This window comes from Hordeum vulgare, chromosome 2H (genome assembly GCF_904849725.1).
Source record: "Hordeum vulgare subsp. vulgare chromosome 2H, MorexV3_pseudomolecules_assembly, whole genome shotgun sequence".
NCBI classification, from domain to species: Eukaryota; Viridiplantae; Streptophyta; class Magnoliopsida; order Poales; family Poaceae; genus Hordeum; species Hordeum vulgare.
In genome coordinates, this window is record NC_058519.1 from 12,822,275 (window position 1) to 12,831,862 (window position 9,588).

Consider the following 9,588-nt stretch of genomic DNA (forward strand, 5'->3'; position numbering starts at 1 on the left):
TGCCTCGAGAAGGAGGAGGCCATGACGCTCTCCGTTGTCGGTGACACAGTCGTGCTGCCACGAAGGCCGACCCAGGGTCGCTGGTCCTCAGGTCCGAGTTGTACGCCTGGGACAGGATGGTGCGCGAGTGGATCAGCGTGCCACCCGTCTGGTTGGGTGCGACGCCGGAGCAGGAGGCGCCCTACCTGGAACACTTGCGACCGTGGCGGGTGGCGGAGGAGGGCGCAGAGGCCCGACGAATCGAGCTAATGGAGCGCGAGATCGAAGCTGTGGAGGGGGAGGACGTGCCTTCCAGCGAGCGTCGGTGCAACCACCGGTGAACGACGTTGCCGCCGCTAGAGAGACGGCCTTCCCCTGGGCTGGCCCGGCCCCAACCACGATGACGAGGAGGACGCCTAGGACAGTGTGCTTCCTCGTTTTTAGTTTATTAAATTTTCTGTTTAATGTAATGTGGATTCGTCTGGGACTATCGCGTGTCTTACAAGCCTGCATTAATGTTTAATAAATGGTTTACATATTTTCAAAAATATATATTATGCTTTTTTATGTCATTTAAAAATGGATCATAGTCGGATTGGACGCAAGCGCCGACCTAATTACAAAAACGGACACGGATATCTATCAGGTCGATTTAAACGGACAAAATATGAACAAAGTGCATCCTTTTGGATCGCGCGCGGTTGACGGTAGGAGTTGCTTGCTTTCATACAAGTTTTCCCTTGTTAGTTGTCGTTGATTCACTTTTGCCCTCCAATCCATATTATCTGTCGCTGAGGGAGGACATGTTTCATTTTATTTGGAGAGAGAGGGGAGTGGGGAAAAACAGGGAGAAGTGGGTGCAGACAAGCGGCCGGATCCGTTGGGCAGCAGCAGGGGCAGGCAGTACCTGCAACAGTCCGTCGCTGCCAGAGGAGAAAGACAACAGAGGCGCCACTGTGCTGTGCACTGTGGCCACTGTAAAGCCTGTAACCAAACCAAGAGTCCGTTCCAGGACAAGCGTAACAGGAAGGGACTGTTGCTAGGCCATGCATCCACAAAGGAAGGAGGGCAAGAGGAAAGAGACGAGGAATGATCTTTGCAATGTAACTGATGTGATGAGGTGCACTGTTAAACTAACTGTGTGTGATGTCTCCATGTTTTGGTGGTGCTAACATGGCCAATCACTTCACTGCTCCTAAATATTCTTCCCCTATCCACCTATCTATCTATCTATCTTTGACCCCTATCATATCATATCATGCTCTAATGCAAGCACACAAGATGCATGCTTGGATCGCTCGCCATCACTTCCCTGGAATGTCATCTCACCTCACACAGCACTTTGGTCTTTGGTGGTAGTTCAGGTTCAGTGATCGCACCCACCAGCACCAGGTCATTTTCACTGTGGCAGCAGGGTGAACATTGGGTGACTGTAATGGCAGAAAAGCTGATGATCAGCAACCATCCAACAATAGTGCATCCGGTGTACGGTGCCCTGTAACTTGGAGCCAGTGCACACAGAGCTTCTGCTGAGCTGAACTTGATTCAGTGAATGCTTTCATCCATCTGTTGAGCTGATGGATGCACTTACAAATGAATGAGGCAGAGCTTCCTCTTCTTCTTCTTCAGACAAGAAACTCGGAGGAGACGAGAGGAGATGAGTGGATACACGATCATACAAGCATGGAGGACCAATTGCCATGGAGTGATGTGATCAACCAAGAGCTCATAGCAAGAATGAATCAAGTCTTATAATTAATTAATTAACAAGAAGGAAAGGAAATGAAAGGAAAAAAAAAGCAATATCATGGCAGATCCTAGTATTTCACTTGCTACTCTTTTTTTTTAACAACAACAATGGCAGCAGCACCTCTAGCCGTCCGTCCGTCCACCGCACTCCGGCAGGGTCTTCTTCTTCTTCACGTCCGATTTCACAAAACCAAACCAAAAAAAACAAAACAAAGATCATGGAGCTCCGTCGATCGTCGTTCCTCGCCGTCGCCGTCGTCAGAAGCGCGCGTTCTCGAAGCCGTGCAGGTCGCTGACCCGGTTCATGGACTTGCGCATGATGGCCACCTTGGCCAGCTGCTCCGCCGCGCGCCACGCCGACGTTGGGGTCAGCGGCTCGCCTCCCCCGCCTCCTCCTCCTCCGCCGGACGATGCTCGCGGCGTGCCTGATGGCGTCGCTGACCGGGATGATGGCGTGGGTGGTTGCTGCTGGCTGCGCCGCCACCGCATGTCGCTCAGCTCCGTGTCCAGCCCGCCCAGCAGGTCCTGCTGCTGCTGCGTCGGCGGGGACTGCAGCACAAGCCTCCGCGCCGACGACAGCAGGTGCGTCGCCGTCGAGAAGTCGCTCAGCTCCGCCAGCCGCCGCGACTCCGCCACGGCGCGGGTGGCCACGAACAGGTCGTGCAGCCGCTGCTGCGAGGAGGTGGCGGCGCCGCCGTCGTGGTGGTGCAGCGGGGGCAGGAGCAGCGGCTGCTCGGCGCCGCGCACCGTCTCCTGCGACGCCGGGTCACGGTAGCTGCACCGGACGGAGAGCGAGTGCGGGTGGCCGTGCTGCGCGCCCAGCGGCGCCCGCAGCTCCACCAGCAGCTCCCGCTCCTCCTCCGCATACATCTCGCCCAGCCGCACGCTGAGGACGGACCCGCCGTTGCCGCCGGCGCCGCCCGCCAGGGCCGCGGCCTGCTGCCCGGCGCCGCAGGAGTACACCGCCGTGATCTCCCCCGTCGGGAAGGTCAGCTCCAGGTGCACCTCCTGCATCACCACGCTCACGAGCCCGCCCAGGCACTTCGCGAAGGCGTGCTCTGCGGGCGCGCTCGACTCCAGGTGCTCCTCCTTGGGCGCCAGCGGCGACCGCGCCGGCGCGTCGTCAGCCGGCCCGGCGATGGGGATCTCCACGTGGGTGAACCGCGTGGCCGCCGCCGGAGCCGCCTGCGGGCGGCGCAGGGGGTGGTGATCGCCGTGCTTCCTCGAGTCCTGTTGCTGCTGCTGCTGCTGCTGCTGCGTGTCGGACAGGAGCATGACGGTGGCGACGGGGTTGCGGTCGCGGCGGTCCTCGAGGACCTTGGTGGCCTTGCGCAGCGCGTCGCCGGCGCACGCGATCTGCGCCTGCTCCTGCCCCTGCGCGGCGGCGCACACCACCAGCCGGTCCACGATCTGCCGCGCCGACCGCTGCCCCTGCCGCGACATCCGCCGCAGCGGCATCAGACGCTTGGCGGCGCCGGAGAAGGCGACGATGGAGAGCCGGTCGGCGGGGCCGAGCGAGGCGATGACCAGCCGCATCCCGCGCTTGAGCATCTGCAGCTTCTCCCCCATCATGCCCTGGCTCACGTCCAGCACGGTCACCAGGTCGATGGGCGCGCGCCGGGACGCCGACGACCGAAGCCCGGGCGCCTTCACCTTGACGACCACCACGTACTTGCCGTGCCTCCGTCCGGACGACACCAGCGCGGCCTCCGGCGCCACGGTGACCGCCAGCCCGGTCCTCGCGCGCGGCGGGTGCGGGAAGAAGCCCCGGAACTCGCCCTCCCTGCCGGCGGCATCCTCGCCCTCGTCTTCGTCGTCCTCGTCGGCCTCCGGGATCGGGTTGAACCCACTGCCGTTGGCGGCGGCCTTGGGCGCCAGGAGCGGCTCGTCGTCGTCGTACACCTTGGGCACGCCAGCGGCCTTGGCCGCAGGCGGCGGCGCCGCCTTGCGGGAGTCGTCGGAGGTCCTGCGCTTGCGGTGCGGGGAGCCGCCGACGTCGAGGTGGAGGCGGAGCGAGGCCAGGAACGGCGCCTGGCGCCACGGCGCGGAGCAGACCGGGCAGCAGAGCGCGCCCGAGGCCGCCGCGCGCGCGTGCGCCGCGATGCAGGGGAAGTGGAAGGAGTGGGAGCACTCCGCCGTGAACACCGCCGCCGCGCCGCCGTTCTTGACTCCCCTCGTGCACACTCCGCACCGTGCCTGCAAGCAAAGACACCCGATCAATCACCATGAAAATCATGAGCTAAAGCAGCATCGGGATGAGGAAAAGATTTCCGTCCGTTCTTTTTGGTCAGTAGCTGCAGTAGGATTCATCGGGATGGGATTGGGATTGAATCATTGGACGGTTGCTCAAATCAGAATCAAGGTAAAGCTGATCTGATCCGATCCGAAGCAACTTTTCCGCATCTAGGCTCCACTCTTCCTTCCACTTGACATAAAGGGGGAGCAGAGCAGCCTTTTATCCTCTTCTTCTTCCGTCGCACGATTGCATCTTCTTCCAAATGATGAGATTCTTTCACTTCCATTCGGAAATTGTTCTGGAAGAACAACTTGGGGAGATCTTCCTCGCTCCGGATTTGTTTGTTGTGTAGCCGAATTGGGTGTGTGCCGAAAGAAGATCTTTCTCGTTGGAGTTGGAGGAATGATGAGAAAAGGTGGCACGGAATGAAAAACAAAAGAAAAGAGAAGAGGGAAGTGGGGATTGGAAAGCTGCTGCTGTTATAATAATGATAGTTGGATGATTATCACGGGGAGAATCGAATCTCAAGATGATGATGGGGGTTAGGACAAAACAGAGGAGGAAGGGCGGCAATGATTGATTGATCCCGATGCTCTGATCTCTCTGCACTGGAAATGGGGATCGGCAGTCGCCACCCGCCATTGCAAGCGACAAGCAACGTGATAAGCATGCTGCATTCGGGTGCCGAAGGAGGAAGAAGACGGGGAGGGGGAGTAAAAATGGGGTCTTGGGATGGGATGGGTGGTTACCTTGGTGGGGAGGATGGAGGCCTTGAAGAGCGCGAATCTGGAGGGGGATCTGGGCGAGGACGGCGCCGAGATGGCCTGCAGCAGCGGCATCCGCTTCCGGGCCGACACGGGCGCCGACGCCGGCTGCTGCGGCGGCGGCGTCACGGGCGCCACGCTCTCCGGCTCCGCCGTCGGCTTCGTGCGGCACCGCAGCGCGGGCGCCGACGGGTTGCCGCCGCCCATGCCGGAGAAGAAGGCGAGCTTCCGCGGGGTCGCCGGCGCCGCCGCGGGCGGCGGGCGGCGCTTGGCGCTGCCGCCCCCGCCGCCGTCGCTGTCGTCCCGGCTCACCGACGTGCACAGCGCCCTCCGCCACCCCGTCCCCATCTCCCTCGCCGCCGGCCTGTGGTCAGTCCTGCCGCTGGCTGGCTCGCTGGGTGTCTGGCTGGGTGGCTGGCTGGCTCAAAGTCTCCGCAGAGAGAGAGAGAGAGAGAGAAAGAATGGCGCCGGCCGGCTCCTCTACTTATACTGATGATGATAAGTATGATGACGATGCTCTGCTTGGTCGTCCTCTCACCACCATGAATCCGTCACATGGGGATGGGGGGGAAGCTCTGTAGTGGTATCTCGCTGCTGCTCCGCCGTGTGTAAATTGTGGTGGGCTGGGTTGGACTTTGGAGGTTATAATAGGTGAGGGAGGAGGGGAGGGAGGCTGGCTGGCTGGCCTACGGGCTAGCGAGCTTCCATGATAGAGTGAGTAATTTAGTGCTGCTCGTCATGTGATAGGGGGTGGGAGGGAGAAGTTGAGCAATTATTACGGGAAAGCTATGCTCTGCTCTGCTCTGCTCTGGTCTCTGCTCAGCCTCAGCTCACTTGCCTCCGGCTGGGCCCACTCCCTGCAGATCTCTTTATTGTAGCGGTTTTAGTATAGTTTTCCTTGACAACAAGTATTCAGTATTCAAGTATTCAGTATTCAGGTACAGAGAGTATATACTAGTATTTTCTTCTCTTAGTGGAAAAGAAGAAAACCCTAGCCATCGGTCTCCGGAGCCGATCTCGGCTCTCCCCTTCCTCCAGCCGCCCCTCCGGCTATACGGGGCGGAGGGGGAGGGGTTTCTGGTCTTTCCTTGTGGGTTTAAGGCTTTTTCTGGTTAGATTTCGGTGTCGCGGTGACGTCAATTCGTTGACTGCGGCGATGTTGTGTTTGATAAAAGTTCGTCGGCTCCAATCTCATATCGACACCCATAAGCTTGGCGCCGCTGAGGAACTTGACGACTTTCGTGGATGATTAGTTGGGGTAAGCCTATTGCTTATCAACGTGTCTTCACGGGTGTCAATAGTGGTAGCATTCTCTTCTTCAACGGCCTCTTGTTTGAGTATTCACAAGCGGGATAATACTTTGTCTGATGACGTTGGCACGCACGGCCGCATGTATAGATCGTAGTGGCGTCCTTAATATGCTTGCATGGTTGACATTTTCTTATCATAGACGGCGGTTTTCTTTTGAACATGTTAGGGGGTGGGGGAGGGGGATCCCCACTTGAATATGACATTTTTTGTTGTAGACGACGATTTATCATTATGGCAACTCATTGAGATTTGATCCTCTACACGTGCTTGTAGGTACTTCGTTGCTGAATTTTTTGAAGTTATCCATCCCCACAAGAGCGATGATGACGCAACTCACAACGTTAGATGACCTTACTAAGCCGTAGAGCCTTGTGTAACTAGAACGATGAAGCCTCTGATAATTTGATATGTGATGTCATGAGCGATATGCTACATATGTAACGTGATTTCCAAACCCCCAATTCAAGCACGTTTTTCTTTCCCCTCTCACAAGAGTGCTAGGGTGAAGCCTTCCTTCCGCCGATCTTCGTCGACGAGCCCATGGTTCCACCTCCCCTCTACCTGCCGTTCTGACGGCCGGTGGGGCGAGGGAATTATAGTCCCTCAAGCCCGCCTTGTAGTTAGATTAGGGTATTGGTCTTTCCAGGGGCATCACTCGGATTGATGGCGACACTTCTTCTTCGAGTCAGTCTTTCGGTTTTCGATCATATCCAATTTCAACTGTCAGGGCGGACTATACGGAGTTCCACGGTAGATTCTTGTCGGATCCTTGGGTTAGACGAAGTTCCGCAGTAGATTCTTGTCGGGTCCTCGTGTTAGACGAAGTTTCACTATAGATTCTTGTCGGGTCCTTGGTGCGACAGGGTTACTGTTCTGCGTCGTGTATACACGATGGTGAGATTTGATGTCAGGTTCGTCGACGATTGCAACTCTAGCGGGGTGTTTTTTAAGGACGCATGCACGAAGGCTTTTTTTTAAATTATAATCGACAAGGTCGCGCTAACACCCTGTATGGGAGCGACGATAGCAATGTGTGAGCGACTCATCCTGACGGCAACAATGATCGTTCAGTTGTCCATGGATCTTGGTATAGTTTTTGTTAGGCTTATGATGCTTTGCACTTTGTATGAACTGTTATAATATATTGAATCCTTTTCGGAGGAAAAATGGAACGTGATTTCTTTTTTGAACCCAATATATACATTTCTTTTTTTCCTGAATGCATGAATGCATAATCTATAAGAATCTTTAAAAGATTGAGGAGACACATCATCTTACGATTGATGAAGTCCTCGGATGCTTTCATTGTGGACGGAAACGTTTTTTTCCCTATCAAACGCACATGTCAAAAAGATTGAAATAAAATGAAAGGGGATTTCGTTCCCGTGGACGTTTGCAGCTTTGGGTGTAATCGGCACCCGACACGACCAACGCCGTGAAAGTGAAACGATGGACGCGCGGTGGGCCGGGCGAGCGATCGGAACGGAGAGGACGATACGCATGCATGCACACGAGCCGGCCGACGGTCAATGGCCGTGGCCGTGGCCTCGCTGGAAGCCACCGGCGACGTCGCGACGACGGACATGCATGGCCGGCGACCGATCAGCGGCGGGACGGAGCGATGGACTTCTTTCGCTGTCACGTGGTATAGTGGCGCCGGTACGTTTCTAGTTGGGCGCGTTTGGATCCATCGATCCGGCCGCCGCGCGTACGAATGATTGGGCATGCGATGGGAGAGAAGGGAGACGAGGTCCTCGTGGCATGGACGGCAACGTCTAGTGGGGCTGGCATCATCCACCGGATTCCCGGGTTTTATATATGGGCCGGTACGTACGTATGTACGTACGTTGAGCATGTGTGTGTGTGGACCAGCAACTGCTTGCACCACGTACCCCTTGCTTGCGTGGCCGCTCACTCGCAATAATTGGGGATCAAACTTTTTCGGGGGAGTTTTCCCTCCTCAAGTTATGATCCGCGGAGTGAAGGCACGTGAGAGCGTTTACACCCGGATTTTGTAAATTCGGTCATCAAACATCCGTGGATAGGACACTGACTACTCACCGTCTTAAATTTTTCTCTTCACATTTTTTTAATATTTCATCCCTCATATCCATATAAAACATGCAGAACATATCCTACGCATTAACTGGTGTACTAATTTTTTCCATGTCGGAGATGACCTGCGCCGGAGCCTCACCGCCTCCACCGCATCCTCCTCCGCGTGCGCTTCCTCCATCCGACGCCTGGTCATCGCAGTCGACTCGGAGCGGATGGAGTTGAGGATGGCCAGCTACTCCGGACACAGATCGACGACTGTCGGCGCCTCCTCCTCCGGCGCATGTGGCTCTTCCTCGGGCTCCTCTCCCATCTCCTCCCCTCCTTGAAATCCACCCCCGCTTCGAGAGGTAGCCCCGCTTTACTTCAGATTCGGACCTGCTGAAGGAGGAAGAGACGATGCTGGATCATGTAATGCCGACGACGTGGTGGCATGGCTGATGGGCTCGGAGAGAGAAGTGCTTGGGTCGCGGCGGAGAGAGGGAGGAGGCGGATGTCCTAGGGCTGGGGGCGCCGGAGCCGGCCCGAGCCCAAAGCGGCGCCACGCGGGGTTCACACGGCACCGACGGTCGAGGCGCTCGTCGGACCATCGGGTTTCCCAACGAGTCCGCGTGGGGCCAAGCCGTCAATCCGATGTGGCCGGCGTGCTCGGGATCCCCCACATGCGCCCCATATTTTAGCTCGAAATGGAGGGTGTCGGTCAGCCCTGGCATTTGAGAGGCTTGTCGGGGTCGAATTTTTGTGACCCGCCGGCCTGCCCGGTGTTTCAGGAGGGTTTGAGGGGTGCGGTTGTAGATGCTCTCACTTCACTCTCTCCTACCTGCACCCCCACTCCCCTCTAGTTCGACTCCCCGTGCAACACCACAACAACTCGTCCCCATGGTCGGTCTCCGTGGTTGACGGCTTCGGGTCTGCCGTTTGGCACCATGGGCGAGGATTGCGGAGTCGATTGAGTTTCCGGCACCTCCGACGGCTCCGTTGCCTCTCATTGAAGAAGATAAAAATGACAAGCGGGACCGCATAGTCAGTGAAAGAAGCGACAATCCCGGCTGTGACAATATCGTGTCGGTATTTGGGTTGGAATTGACCGGGATTAACGAGTTCATGGTATCAATTTCAAGGATTGGGAGTCTGAGGTTTTATTTACATTGGTCCTATGTAGGGACAACTCTCTCTCTCCCACACAAACTGAAGGTAGAAGAACAAGATACACAACACAAAAGAATTTTTCAGGCACACTAACACCCAGCCGCACGTACGACCTTCTTTCTCAGCTCAAACTGGCACTTCCCCCACCTCAACGATCGGTACACGAAGAGTTTTATACCCAGGCAAATCGGTGACCATACACACACTATGCTTCATGCACGCCTCGATCTGTTTGGCCTGGTTCACACGTTGGATGCGCTCCACACGTGCACGACGTGTTGGAGAACGTCGCATGGGAAACAAAAAATTTCCTACGCGCACGAAGACCTATCATGATGATGTCCA

At 56.6% G+C, this 9,588-nt stretch overlaps 1 protein-coding gene across 1 annotated transcript; it reads right to left on the reverse strand.

Annotated features, from left to right (window-relative positions):
• Positions 1 to 1,690: 1,690 nt before the first annotated feature.
• Positions 1,691 to 5,659, reverse strand: LOC123424448 (E3 ubiquitin-protein ligase WAV3). Its single transcript, XM_045108071.1, has 2 exons — positions 4,714 to 5,659; positions 1,691 to 3,924 (listed from the first exon to the last, which is right to left on the reverse strand). Exons 1-2 carry the CDS (start codon positions 5,074 to 5,076, stop codon positions 1,987 to 1,989), a joined length of 2,301 nt encoding a protein of 766 aa, XP_044964006.1. The 5' UTR covers positions 5,077 to 5,659; the 3' UTR covers positions 1,691 to 1,986.
• Positions 5,660 to 9,588: the final 3,929 nt, after the last annotated feature.

Coding starts and splice junctions, on each gene's coding strand:
- LOC123424448 (XM_045108071.1), bottom strand. CDS start 5,076: ATGGGGACGGGGTGGCGGAGGGCGCTGTGCACGTCGGTGAGCCGGGAC. Junction 3,925..4,713: donor CCTCCATCCTCCCCACCAAG/GTAACCACCCAT, acceptor CTTTGCTTGCAG/GCACGGTGCGGAGTGTGCAC.